Source organism: Anolis sagrei, chromosome 2, assembly GCF_037176765.1.
Source record: "Anolis sagrei isolate rAnoSag1 chromosome 2, rAnoSag1.mat, whole genome shotgun sequence".
Classification (NCBI taxonomy): Eukaryota; Metazoa; Chordata; class Lepidosauria; order Squamata; family Dactyloidae; genus Anolis; species Anolis sagrei.
Genome location: NC_090022.1, coordinates 169,335,117 through 169,350,175, shown reverse-complemented (window position 1 = coordinate 169,350,175; position 15,059 = coordinate 169,335,117). Strand labels below are relative to the sequence as shown.

The 15,059-nt window shown below is 43.1% G+C and overlaps 1 protein-coding gene across 1 annotated transcript; it reads right to left on the bottom strand.

The window, feature by feature from the left end:
* Window positions 1-9,078: 9,078 nt before the first annotated feature.
* On the bottom strand, window positions 9,079-10,304 carry LOC132766550 (beta-1,3-galactosyltransferase 1-like). Its single transcript, XM_060760896.2, has one exon. The coding sequence runs from the start codon at window positions 10,292-10,294 to the stop codon at window positions 9,164-9,166; it is 1,131 nt and encodes a 376-aa protein (XP_060616879.2). The 5' UTR covers window positions 10,295-10,304; the 3' UTR covers window positions 9,079-9,163.
* Between the last annotated feature and the right edge of the window lie 4,755 nt (window positions 10,305-15,059).

The window sequence follows — 15,059 nt, the reverse complement described above, 5'->3', positions numbered from 1 at the left end:
ACAATCTGGAGCCCTATTTTTCTTACCAGAAAATAAACAATGTCTTGAGCTTCCTGCTGAAGCATACCATAGAATCAAACTGGAGGGCCTAGTAGTGCCTAGAGAAGTGTTCTTTCTCGGCCTACAGCACAGTTTTGTGGTCAACTTCTTGCAGAATATCCATAGAATTGTGTTGAGGTCTAAAGGGAACACTTCTCTAGGCATCAGTTTCCTCCAGTGTGATTCTAATGGAGCCCCCGGTGGCGCAGTGGGTTAAACCCCTGTGCCGGCAGGACTGAAGACTGACAGGTCGCAGGTTCGAATCCAGGGAGAGGCTATCAGCTCCAGCTCCTCATGCGTGGACATGAGAGAAGCCTCCCACAAGGATGATAAAAACATCAAATCATCCAGGCGTCCTCTGGGCAATGTCCTTGCAGACGGCCAATTCTCTCACACCAGAAGCAACTTGCAGTTTCTCAAGTTGCTCCTGACATGACAAACAAAAGTGTGATTCTATAGTAATCAAAGCTCTTCGTGTATCACAGAAACTAAGCTCACGTAATAATTAGTCGGCCCATTATAACCAATGTAATGCAGCTCATTACTAAGAAGAAACACTATTGCAATTCACGGTTGGGATGACTTAATGTAAGATAACTAAAAGTTACAGATAATGTGGCACTGAAGTGAAGTATAGTATGAATGTTAGCTTCCTGTTAAGAAATGAAAGCTTTAAAGCCATGGTAAGGGGTTTAAATCAGTGTTTTTCAGGCTACCTAATGTGGAGGGCATTTTTTCAAGTCTGCCATATTTTTTTCTTACATGGCATCACTAACATATCTTTTTCTTATTAGCCATCTTTTTTTCTTGACTGGAAACTTACAAGCCAGGTAGAGGCTGATAATTTGCGGACTTGACACTGATCCATAGATCATTTCTTGTAGTACTGAGTTAAACAAACAGTTGATTGCATGTGCAATAATAAATTGAGTTTTTTTAAGATGTCACAGTTTTTTTTCTTTTCTGATAGCAGATTAACATCACTATCAAGAAATTTCAGGGGAACACAGTTATTTCCTGTCAAATTCAACTGTGAATCGCACATTTGGTATCTCTGCACCTGCACAGTACAGCTTTCGGAACCTTCTGGAAGATAAAAAATAGACATTTTATCCCTGCCTAGCCCCTGCCACGCGTTGCTGTGGCCCACATGAGGGTTCTCATGTGTGGGAGGTTTGGCCCAATTCTATCATTGGCCGGGTTCAGAATGCTCTGTGATTGTAGGTGAACTATAAATCCCAGCAACTACAACTCCCAAATGACACAATCAAAAATTTTTGAGTGAAGGACATACATTGGGTTGTTAGGCGTCTTATGTCCAAATTTGGTGTCAATTCGTCCAGTGGTTTTTGAGTTCTGTGAATACCACAAACGAACATTACATTTTTATTTATATAGATACTAGTCGTCCCCTGCCACGTGTTGCTGTGGCCCATATGGCAGTTCTGTGTGGGAGATTTTGCCCAATTCTATCGTTGGTGAGGTTCAGAATGCTCTGATTGTAGGTGAAGTATAAATCCCAGCAACTACGACTCCCAAATGTCAAGGTTCTATTTTCCCCAAACTCTACCAGTGTTAACATTTGGGCATATGGAGTATTCGGTAGAGTTTGGTCCAGATCCATCACTGTTTGAGTCCACAGTGCTCTCTGGATGTAGGTGAACTAGAACTCCAAAACCAAAGGGCACTCCCCTCCAAACCCTTCCAGTATTTTCTGTTGGTCATGGGAGAACTATATGCTAAGTTTGGCCCCATTCTGTTGTTGGTGGGGTTCAGAATGCTCTTTGATTGTAGGTGAACTATACATCTCAACAACTACAACTCCCAAATTAGAAAATCTTATTTTTTTTTGAGTGAAGGACATACATTGGGTTGTTAGGTGTCTTGTGTCCAAATTTGGTGTCAATTCGTCCAGTGGTTTTTGAGTTCTTTGAATACCACAAACGAACATTACATTTTTATTTATATAGATATGTAATGTGGCTTTGAATTTGCCATGGTCTGCAAGCCACCCTGAGTCCCCCTAGGGGTGAGAAGGGCAGGGTATAAATATAGTATAATAATAATAATAATAATAATAATAATAATAATAATAATAATAATAATACAATTTTACTTGGGCTGGGTTCTGCGGGAGATTCATCTCACTCCAGAATATACATAACTATAAAATTTAAAAAGTACTAAAAGAGAAAACTATTATTCAAAGCAGAGCCATGAAACATGAAAATAGAAATACTTGATATGTGAACGGTCATGGTCGTGGTTGTTCCAGTGTGCCTTCCCAGAATAAGGAAACTCCTAGCATTATGTCCCAACGCACTTTATCAGAAATCTAGGATATCTGCATGCCCATCCCCCTCCAAACACTCCACCTGGTCTCGCCCAGCACTTTTTATTTATTTATTTATTTACAGCTTTTATATTCCGCCCTTCTCACCCCGCAGGGGACTCAGGGCGGATTACAGTGTACACATATATGGCAAACATTCAATGCCAATTTTTGACATACAAACATGTACAGACATACACAGAGGCTATTTAACTTTTTCTGGCCGCCAGGGGAGCTGTCGCTTTCATCGTCCATCTGCGACGCTGATGAAGCACTTCCGCATTCCCCGCATGCTTCCCCGCTGGAATGCTTTTGCTGGAGTCTTCTTTATGGCCTCATAAATCAGTTAATTTTTAATTTTAATTATGACATTTGGCCCTGCCATTGATTTTAATTGCGTCATTGTGTGTTGTTAATGTTATTGCTTTGTTTTTTGAGTTATTTTGTTGCTGTTGTTATTGATTTTACTATTGTATTTGGGCTCGGCCTCATGTAAGCATACAACCCCCCTGTTGCGCCAACTCCACTGGCTACCGATTTGCTACTGGGCTCGATTCAAAGTGCTGGCGTTGACCTTTAAAGCCCTAAACGGTTCCAGCCCAAGCTACCTATCCGACCGCATCTCGGCCTATGAACCCACCAGGACTTTGAGATCTTCCGGGGAGGCCCTGCTCTCGATCCTGCCAGCCTCACAAGCATGGCTGGCGGGGACGAGAGATAGGGCCTTCTCGGTGGTGGCTCCCCGGCTGTGGAGCACCCTTCCTACAGACATTAGATTGGCACCATCTCTAATGGTATTCCGCAAAAAAGTAAAGACCTGGTTATTTGCACAGGCATTCGAATAATTAGTGCAATGATTGATAATGACATAGGAATGGAACAATGGATGACGAATCGATCGTGTTTTTAGTGATGCGACGTTAGTGAATGGTTATTATAGTAATTGTGTATTAACTGTGTATTAGATTAGGTCGTTAACTGTTTTTATATTAGTGCATTGAATTTTTGCTGTTTTTGTGTGTTGTGAACCGCGGTGAGTCGCCTCCGGGCTGAGAACTGCGGTATAGAAGCAAAGTAAATAAATAGATAAATAAATAAATGTAAGCCGCACCGAGTCCTTTGGGAGATGGTAGCGGGGTACAAATAAAGGTTTATTATTATTATTATTATTATTATTATTATTATTATTGATAAAAATACACAAGTGTTTCTGCTTATTAAATTTTTCTCCCATTCCACCTCGGGGGGGGGGGGGGGAAGCAGGGAGACAGAAAACCATCTTTTGATTAACCTTCCTTGTGCTGGTGTGTGGATTCATATTGTGCTTGCTGTGCTTCACACATTCAATAGAATGAAATATCTGCCAGACCTGTTTCATTACAAACATGAGAGATCAATAACACCTTGTTCGTGCCAGCAAGATACCCGAGAGCTACTGATAATCTCAATGTACTTGAGCTGAGATTTACCTAATCTTATTGGGCTGAAAAAAAGGCAGTAATACAGTTTTTACCACTAGGTGTTGCTACATTATTGTACCTCTAGCTCTCTTCCGAAATTGTCCCACATTTTAAAAAATAGTGCTTTAGTTTGTCATAGATTTTTTTCTTCTGTTTTTAATCAACTTCACTTATGAGTCAGGCGCTTCATTTCCTGTTTTCACCTTCCAGATTTGTTTTTAGCTTGCTAAATAACATGTTTTTTAAAAGGTTTGCATTATTTTTATGCTTTAAATGGTGTTGAATTGCTTAAATTTATTTGTACGCCAATGTTTAAAAAGCCAGTGCACTCTTCTTCATTCTTTTCTCACATGGACTACTTTGTCCGAATCTGGACACCACAGTTTAAGAAGGATATTTACAAGCTGGAATATCTCAAGAGGAGGCCAATCAAAAGGCGAAAAGGTCTGGAAGGCAAGGTCTGAGGCACAGCTTAAGGTGCGCGTCCTAGTTTTCTGCTGCCCTGGAGACTAGGACACGAAACAATGGCTTCAAACTACAAGAGAGGAGATTCCATCTGAACACGAGGAGGAACTTCCTGACTGTGAGAGCCGTTCAGCAGTAGAATTCTCTGCCTCGGAGTGTGGTGGAGGCTCCTTCTTTGGAAGCTTTTAAACAGAGGCTGGATGGCCGTCTGTCAAGGGTGATTTGAATTCAAAATTCCTGCTTCTTGGCAGGAGGTTGGACTGGATGGCCCATGAGGTCTCTTCCAACTCTTTGATTCTATGATTCTATGCTGGGAATGTTTAGCTTAGAAAAAGAAATCTGAGAAGGGGCATGTGAACTGTGTTTAAATTTTGGAAAGTTTGTCACAGTGGGATTTAGTGAAAGCTTGTTTTATGATGCTCCAGAGACAGGCATGGAGCAACGGATTCAAACTACAGGAAAAGCAATTTCACCTAAACATCCAGAAACTTCATTTTAGAAGGCGCTGGTCAACAGTACAATACACTTCGATCTGAAGAGTAACCAGAGTATAAATAAAGAAAAATCCAAAATAATGGTTTTTGGTAAGAAAGCTACGGCTTCCAACTGGCACCTTGACGGGTGCAAAGTGGAGCAAGTTAGGACATTTAAATACTTAGGTCTTTTTGTGGCATCAGGGGCATGGACCCAACACTTAAAATTAAGTATTGCAAAAGCTGATAATGCGCTGTACAATACACTTCTGCATGGGAGTGTGGTGGAGTCTCCTCTGAAGGCATTTAAACAGAGTATGACTCTGGGTTTGTCTGTTAAGCGGATGAACCCAGAGGGTGCTCACCAATGCTTCCTCTTCATCCTGGAAAGGGAGCCCCCAGTGGTGCAGTGGGTTAAACCCCTGTGCCGGCAGGACTGAAGACCAACAGGTCGCAGGTTCGAATCCGGGGAGAGGTGGATGAGCTCCCTCTATCAGCTCCAGCTCCTCATGTGGGGACATGAGAGAAGCATCCCACAAGGATGATAAAAACATCAAATCATCCAGGCGCCCCCTGGACAATGTCCTTGCAGACGGCCAATTCTCTCACACTAGAAGCGACTTGCAGTTTCTCAGGTCGCTCCTGACACGACAAAAAAAAATTCCTGGAAAGAAGTGACAAGCGGAGAGCCACAAGCGAGGTTCCGTCCTGGGCCCGTTCCTGTTCAACATCTTTATGAATGACTTATATGAAGACTTAGAAGGCATGATCATCAAATTTGCAGACGACACCAAATTGGGAGGGATAGCCAATACTCCAGAGGATAGGAGCAGGATTCAAAACCATCTTAACAGATTAGAGAGATGGACCAAAACTAACAAAATGAAGTTCAACAGGGACAAATGCAAGATACTCCACTTAGGTAGAAAAAATGAAATGCAAAGATACAGAATGGGGGATGTGTGGCTCGAGAGCAGTACGTGTGAAAAAGATCTTGGAGTCCTCATGGACAACTAGTTAAACATGAGCCAACAATGTGATGTGGAGGCAAAAAGAGCCAATGGGATTTTGGTTTTTTCAATTACTGGTTCCAAAAGAATGCTCACAACCTCTGAGGATGCTTGTCATAGATGCAGGCAAAACGTCAGGAGAGAATGCCTCTAGAACATGGCCATATAGCCTGAAAAAACCTATATGAGTTCCCTATTTATCTCATATTAGAGGTGTTCAACAGTGGAACTCTCTGCCTTGGAGTGTAGTGGAAGCACCTTCCTTGGAGGCTTGCAAACAGGCTGAGTGGCCATCTGTCAGCGTTATTTTGATTTGGGATTTTCCTTTATGGAAGGGGGTTGGACTAGATGGCCCATGAGGTCTCTTCCAACTCTACGATTCTGTGATTCTATGATCTCTGAGATTAGGCAAGTAGTAACCATTTTTTTAAAAAGACTTGTGTTAAAAAATTACTCGTGAAAACCTTTCAGTATATTTTTATTAGCTTGTACAGAACCTTGATTTCACATTTTGACAATTTAAATCTTTTATTGATTTTTGCGAGCAGCTTTGAAATCTCTAGATGTGAGCACATTATAAATACTATTAAATAAATTATCAAGCAAACTCTTAGTATCACTGTAAACAAAATATTCATCAACAGCCTATATCACATGTATGTATATCTAGTTCATCCGAAATGCCTTTACTCAGCCTCTTGTCACCAGTGGTAGAAAAAACATTTGACACACTTCAAAAGGCACTTTTCTGCTTGTGTGTTTTCCATCCCAAAGCACCATACACACCTGCCAAAACGTTGTGAGCAAAGGCTGCTGATGAGATTGCAGCTCTGTTTTGTCTTTTGTTTTTCGATTACTGGTTCCAAAAGAACCAAGAAACATGAATAGGAGTCCCGGTGTGTGATCGCACATCACAGTCTACCTTTCTCCAAGGCCAGGATGTTGGTCATTTTCAAATAAGGAAACGGTTCTGGAGTTTCGAGGCTGTTGGCTTGGCCCTGTCACTGTGTAAACGTGTCCTTTGTACAGACAGAGTCCAGAAGAAGTTGAAAAAAGCACCCAAGTTAAAGTCCTAGATCAGGGGTCCTCAAACTTTTTAAACAGAGGGCCAGGTCACAGTCCCTCAAATTGTTGGAGGACTGGATTATAATTTGAAAAAAAACATGAATGAATTCCTATGCACACTGCACATATCTTATTTGTAGTGCAAAAACACTTTGAAACAATACAATAATTGTTGAAGGCTTTCATGGCTGGAATCACTGGGTTGTTGTAGGTTTTTTCAGGATATATGGCCATGTTCTAGAGGCATTTTCTCCTGACGTTTCGCCTGCATCTATGGCAAGCATACCTCTGAGGATGCTTGCCATAGATGCAGGCGAAACGTCAGGAGAAAATGCCTCTAGACCATGGCCATATAGCCCGAAAAAACCTACAACAACCTAATACAATAATTAAAATGAAGAACAATTTTAACAAATATAAACTTATTATTATTTCAATGGGAAATGTGGGCCTGCTTTTGGCTGATGAGATAGGATTGTTGTTGTGTGCTTTAAAGTAATTTCAGACTTAGATTGACCTTGAGCGAGGGCTGGGTAAATGACCTTGGAGGGCCATATTTGGCCCTCGGGCCTTAGTTTGAGGACCCCTGTCCTAGAGGGTGGGAATCTGAATGCTAAAGAAACCAAGTTTCTTTAGCATTCAGAGTGTAGGTTTTTTTGGGCTGTATGGCCATGGTCTAGAGGCATTCTCTCCTGACGATTCCCCTACATCTATGGCAAGCATCCTCAGAGGTAGTGAGGTCTGTTGGAACTAGGAAAAAGGGTTTATATACCTGTGGAATGACCAGGGTGAGACAAAGGACTCTTGCCTGCTGGAGCTAGGTGTGAATGTTTCAACTGACCACCTTGATTAGCATACAATGGGCTGACTGTGCCTGGAACAAACTTTTGTTGAGAGGTAATCAGATGCCCCTGCCTGCTTTCTCTCTGTTGTTGTGCTGTTGCAATTTTAGGTATATATACAGATATATAAACCCTTTTTCCTAGTTCCAACAGACCTCACTACCTCTGAGGATGCTTGCCATAGATCAGTGTTTCTCAACCTGGGGGTCAGGACCCCTGAGGAGGTTTTGAGGGGGTGCCAGAGGGGTCACCAAAGATCATCAGAAAATACAGTATTTTCTGTTGGGGATTCCATGCGGGAAGTTTGACCCAATTCTGTCACTGGTGGAGTTCAGAATGTTCTTTAATTGTAGTGAATTAAAAATCCCAACAACTACAACTCCCAAACGTATAGGTCTATTTTCCCCAGACGCCACCAGTGTTCACATTTGGGCATATTGAGTATTTGTGTCAAGTTTGGTCCAGATCCATCATTGCCTGTGTCCACAGTGCTATCTGAATATAGGTGAACTACAACTCCCAAACTCAAGGTCAATGCCCACCAAACCCTTCCAGTGTTTTCTGTTGGCATGGGAGTTCTGTGTGCCCAATTTGATTCAATTCCATCGCTGGTTGTGTTCAGAATGCTCTTTGATTATAGGCAAACTATAAATCCCAGCAACTACAACTCCCAAATGACAAACTCAACCTCACCATATTGGATATTTACATTATGATTTATAACAGTAGTAAAATGACTGTTATGAAGTAGCAATGAAAACAATGTTATGGTTGGGGGTCACCACAACATGAGGAACTGTATTAAGGGGTCACAGCATTAGGAAGGTTGAGGACCACTGCCATAGATGCAGGCAAAAGTCAGGAGATAATGCCTCTAGACCATGTCCATACAACCCGAAAAAACCTACAACAACCCAGTGATTCTGGCCATGAAAGCCTTCGACAATACAGAGTGTAACCTATGTGTAAGAAACTTCCTCCTGAAGTCATAAAAGCTAAGTGAGGAATAGGCTAAGTGATGTTATAACATTGAGACACAATCACAGAACACATTTTAATGTATCTGTGTGTGCAAAGTTGGCAGCATATGTTTGGGCAGGCCCATAGCCAGGATTTTTATTGGGGGGGGGGGGGCTGAGTTTAATTTGGGGGAGGGGCTGAGTTTGGTTGGGGGGGGGGGGAGCTCAGGATCTACCCTAGCAAACCTTTTGTATCGTTATCCCAATACCCCCATGCATAGGAGGTATATTGAGCATTGTGATCAGATCATGATATGAATAAACATAACAGTTCAAATAATGTAAAAGTAAGACCTTCTCGCAAACCACCCTGAGAATTTGGGGGGGGGGGGGGGCTGAAGCCCCTGAAGCCCCCCCCCCCCTTGGCTACAGGCCTGGGTCATGTGTAAATAGCTAAGGCTGTATGTGCTGGTTTGCATGTGGTTGTCAGTCCTCCCTGCCAGCATTTCTCTGCACCTTTAGCTCTTGCAAGTTTCATTCCGATCCTGAAAGCGAGGCCAAATCTCCAGCAGTTCCTGGGGCCCAAAGTGATGTACAACTACGACCTTAGAGAATCGACACTTCTCATAGGTGAGTTTGTAGACATTGAAGAGGCCCCAGGGGCTGTTTGTCACACTGATGCCCAGTTCGTGGAGGCAGATTCCCATGAAAGAATCTTCCATATTGATTACTCTGATGGTCTGAGCCACCTTGTAGATCTTCGGGGCCAAATCCGCAGAAAACACATACCCAGGGCCTCCACAGTAAGGTGGGTAGGTGTCATTGGGATACACTTCCTTTGGCACATACCATTTGTAGGCTTTGCTACGAATTGGCTTTGTGTTTCTGTAGATGTACCCCGTCATGTAGTCTTTCTTGGGGGGCAGGTGGGGCTGTAGCAGCTTGGACACCAGGTACTCCACATTCAGAAAGATATCGCTGTCTGCTTTCATGACGTACGAGGCATTGGGACAGAACTTGCTGATCCACTCCATGCCCATCAGAGTCTTCAGAGTAAGGTTGTTGTAGGTGTCTAGGAAGTCCTGCTGGACAATGTCTCTATAGATGGAGCTCTCTTCTTCCAGCAGATTCTGCAGCGGGGATCCAAAGCGGGGATGGACACCGGTCAAAAAGAGACGAAGGATGGAGATGCCAGGCACAGAGTTCTCATTGCCCCACGTCTTCCGGATGGCTTCCCTTTTGACAATATCTTGCGGCTCCGTTATCACAAACAAGACCAGGAAAGGCGATATCTTCTGGCACTTATCTGGTTCATTGAGACGGAATGGATACCCGTCCGAATAGACCACCTCTAAGGGGTGGCGTGTGCTTGCGGTTGGTGGTGTTGGAGATTGCAGGGCAAAGAATTTGGACTCCTTCCCCTCTTTAAGTGCAGATCCCCATTCAAAGTCTGGGGTGCTTTGAAGCGCCTGTGCAGACCCTGGACTGCTTTGGGCATTATTGAATAATTTTAATAACAGTGGAGAAACTTCAAAAATTTCCCTTTCAGGCCTTGCAACGAGTAGGAAAAGAAACATGGAACAGAGAACAAACAGCACCAAAGTAGGGAAACCCTGTGGATGGCACACAAACGCCTTCATGGTTGTCATTCCACACTCTTTTTGGGTCAGGCTTGGAAAGCTAGCGGTATGTCCTTTTTTTGTATGTTCCTCTCTCTTTTGCTATTTGTCCTGGAGAAAAAGTGGCAGTTTGGGATTGGATCTGGAGTAGGTTTCAGTCAAACTTCACGTCAGGCTTTGGTAGATTTGTTCTCACTTCTCTTAGTTGTTCCTGGAAGAAAAAGGTGCAGTTTATTTTTTATATATCTATATACCGTATATACTCGAGTATTAGCCGACCCGAATATTTATTTATTTATTTATTTATTTGCTGCATTTGTTAACCGCCGCTCTCAGCCCTAGGGCGACTCGCGGCGGTGTACAACATATAAAAACATATTTTACAATAAACTACAATGACAAAAACAACATTACCACTAATACACTATCATCTAATTACACTAAAATAATCCGCTTCGTCTTATCATAGAATCATAACCAATCTCCTAGTCTATATTCCGTTCCAGTTGTCATTTCCAGTTACTGTAGTATTTAGTTAAATGCCTTCTCGAATAGCCATGTCTTCAGGCTCTTCCGGAAGGACATAAGGGAGGGCGCCTGTCTGATGTCAACAGGGAGGGTGTTCCACAGCCGGGGGGCCACCACTGAGAAGGCCCTATCCCTCGTCCCCGCCAGACGTGCCTGTGAGGCAGGTGGGATCGAGAGAAGGGCCTCCCCAGACGATCTCAAGGTCCTCGTGGGCTCATAGGCCGAGATGCGGTCCGAAAGGTATTTTGGGCCGGAACCGTTTAGGGCTTTGTAGGATAGCACCAGCACCTTAAATTGGGCCCGGTAGCAGATCGGCAGCCAGTGGAGCTGGAACAACAAGGGCGTTGTATGCTCCCTGCGTCCTGCTCCTGTTAGTAACATGGCTGCCGCGCGCTGGACTAGCTGAAGCTTCTGGGCCGTCTTCAAGGGCAGCCCCACGTAGAGAGCGTTGCAGTAGTCAAGGCGGTATGTGACCAGAGCGTGTACCACCGTGGCCAATATAATATAATATAAGCCGAGGCACTTAATTTTACCACAAAAAACTAGGAAAACAGATTGACTCGAGTATAAGCCGAGGGTGGGAAATGCAGCAGCTACGGGTAAATTTCAAAATAAAAATAAATACCAATAAAATTATATTAATGAGGCATCTGGAGGCCTATAAAGCCCTAAACGGTTCTGGCCCCACTTACCTCTCCGAACGCATCTCCACCTATGAACCGACTAGGACATTAAGATCGTCTGGGGAGGCCCTGCTCTCGGTCCCGCCTGCGTCACAGGCGCGCTTGGCGGGGACGAGAGACAGGGCCTTCTCAGTGGTGGCCCCTCGGCTATGGAATGCCTTGCCGGCAGACATCAGACAGGCACCTTCGTTGCTGGCGTTTCGGAAAAAGGTTAAGACCTGGCTTTATGAACAGGCGTTGGTTGAACAGTGCAATCAATCAAGGAAGACGGTAAATGGAACATAGGAATGGCACAAGGATTATGAGAACGAATCTGATTTCACTGAGGCGTTATGTTGTGTGTGTTGACTGTCCTGTTCTGTTTTGTTAACTGTTGTGGATTGATGTTGTTGATCCTGTTGTCGCACTTGTTGCGTTTTAATTGCATTGACACTGTTAATAATTTGCACCATGTTAACCGCATAGAGTCGCCTGTCTAGGCTGAAATATGCGGTATAGAAATAAAGCAAATAAATAAATAAAATAATTAAATGTTTTTGAATATTTACATAAAACTGTAATTTTTACATTAAACTTGCATACCCTTCCAATAAAAATAAATAGAGTAAAATAATAAATGTAATAATAACAACAATAATAAAGCAAAATAATAAATGTAATAGTAATAGTAATAATAATAATAATAATAATACATTTATTACGTATTTATAACAGAGTAAAATAATAAATAACCTTGACTCGAGTACAAGCCGAGAGGGACTTTTTCAGCCCGAAAAAGGGTCTGAAAAAGTAGGCTTATACTCGAGTATATACAGTAAATAAAATTGTAATGTTTGTTTGTGGGATTGACATAACTCAAAAGCCACTGGGGGAATTGACACCAAATTAGGACAAAAGACACCTATCAGGCCAATGTATGCCCTTCACTCCAAAAAATTGATTTTGTCATTTGGGAGTTGTAGTTGCTGGGATGTATAGTTCACCCACAATCAAAGAACATTCTGAACTCTACCAATGATGGAATTGAACCAAACTTGGCACACAGGACTCCCATGACCAACAGAAAATAGTGGAAGGGTTTGGTGGGCAGTGTCCTTTGGTTTTGGAGTTGTAGTTCACCTACATCCAGAGACTACCATGGACTCAAACAATGATGGATCTGGACCAAAGTTGTCACGAATATTCCATATGCTCAAATATGAATACAGATGGAGTTTGGGGGAAATAGACCTTGACATTTGGGAGTTGTAGTTACTGGGATTTATAGTTCACCTACAATCAAAGAGCATTCTGAACCCCACCAGCGATAGAATTGGGCCAAACTTCGCACACAGAACCCCCATGATCAACAGAAAATACTTTAAGGCCATCCAATCCAACTCCCTTCACCAGGGCAAGAAAACGTAATCAAAGTCCTCCTGACAAAGAGTTGAACAAAATTGAACAAAACTTGGCACACAGAACTCCCATGACCAACAGAAAATACTGGGAGGGTTTGGTGGGCACTGACCTTGGGTTTTGGAGTTATAGCTTACCTACACCCAGAGGCGGCCCTAGGTAATTTTCAACGGTAAGCAAACAGTATTTTGCCCCCGCCCCCCCCCCCCCCCGCCCCAACCAGTCACTGATATATATTTTCTGTTCGTCATGGGAGTTCTGTGTGCCATATTTGGTTCAGTTCCATCATTGGTGGAGTTCAGAATGCTCTTTGATTGTAGGTGAACTATACATCCCAGCAGGAGCGGCTCAACCCATTACGCGAAGTAAGCATTTGCAGTATAGTTGATTTTGCCCAGGGGTGCTCTTGGGGTGCTCTTGGGAGAAAATAGACCTTGACATATGCGAGTTATAGTTACTGGGATGTATAGTTCACCTACAATCAAAGAGCATTCTGAACTCCACCAATGATGGAATTGAACCAAATATGGCACACAGAACTCCCAACTCCCATGTTGTTATTTACTAAATATGAACCTAGTTTTTAAAAGGAAGGGGTTATGTTCTTTATGTGTTGCTTGTGGCACAACTACCAGTGTAATGTAGAAGAATGTGTTATTATTAAATTATATCACAAGATAAAGGTTTAAAGTGCATATCTCAACCTACAAGAAATGCAAGCTGATATTGTACAAATCAAAAATGCTAGCAAATATGCACTAACATAATGATCTATTTCCTGAACTGTTTTATCATTCTCACTTGTGTTTGCTTAACCTGTGGTGTAACATGATTACGTTTCGAACCCAATAGCCCTGCTGTCGTCACTCTCCTCAAGATAAGAAGGATTTCCAACAGTGGAATGTGTGACCTGAGCAGACATAAGATCCGGGAAAATTGACCCAGAATCCTGGAACATAAAAAGCAGGGAAGGAAATGCATTCAAACTGAAGAATCCCTTTCTACCATGTAGTTAGTTCTGTTTCTCAATCTCTGTATGTCCCACTAAGTGCTGATGATCGTACCATTACCGCCCAAGCAGGGAGCTTTGAGATGGTTGAACAGAAGCTCTCCGAAGCTCTAGGTCAGTGTTTCTCAACCTGGGGGTTGGGACTCCTGCGGGGGTCGTGAAGGGGTGTCAGAGGGGTCGCCAAAGACTATCAGAAAACAGTATTTTCTGTTGGTCATGGGGGTTCTGTGTGGGAAGTTTGGTCCAATTCTATCATTGGTGGGCTTCAGAATGCTCTCTGGTTGTAGGTGAACTATAAATCCCAGGAACTACAACTCCTAAATGTCAAGGTCTATTTCCCCCCGGTGGCGCAGTGGGTTAAAGCACTGAGCTGATGAGCTTGTTGATCGAAAGGTCGCAGGTTCGATTCCGGGGAGCGGCGTGAGCTTCCGCTGTCAGCCCTAGCTTCTGCCAACCTAGCAGTTCGAAAACATGCAAATGTGAGTAGATCAATAGGTACCGCTCCGGCGGGAAGGTAACGGCGCTCCATGCAGTCATGCCGGCCACATGACCTTGGAGGTGTCTACGGACAACGCTGGCTCTTCGGCTTAGAAATGGAGATGAGCGCCACACCCCAGAGTCAGACATGACTGGACTTAATGTCAGGGGACTACCTTTACCTTTTATTTCCCCCAAACTCTACCAGTGTTCACATTTGGGCATATTGAGGATTCATGCCAAGTTTGGTCCAGATCCATCATTGTTTGAGTCCACAGTGCTCTCCGGATATAGGTGAACTACAACTCCAAAACACAAGGTCAATGCCCACCAAACCCTTCCAGTATTTTCTGATGGTCATGGGAGTTTAATTCCATCGTTGGTGGAGTTCAGAATGCTCTTTGATTGTAGGTGAACTATAAATCCCAGCAACTACAACTTCCAAATGAAAAAATCACACACACCCCAGGCCCCACCAGTATTCAAATTGGGGGTGTATCGGGTATTTGTGCCCAATTAGGTCCAGTGAATGAAAATACATCCTGCATATCAGATATTTACATTAGGATTCATAACAGTAGTAAAATGGCAGTTATGAAGTGGCAACAAAAATAATGTTATGGTTGGGGGTCACCACACCATGAGGAACTGTGTTAAGGGGTCACGGCATTCGGAAGGTTGAGAAACACTGATCTAGGTG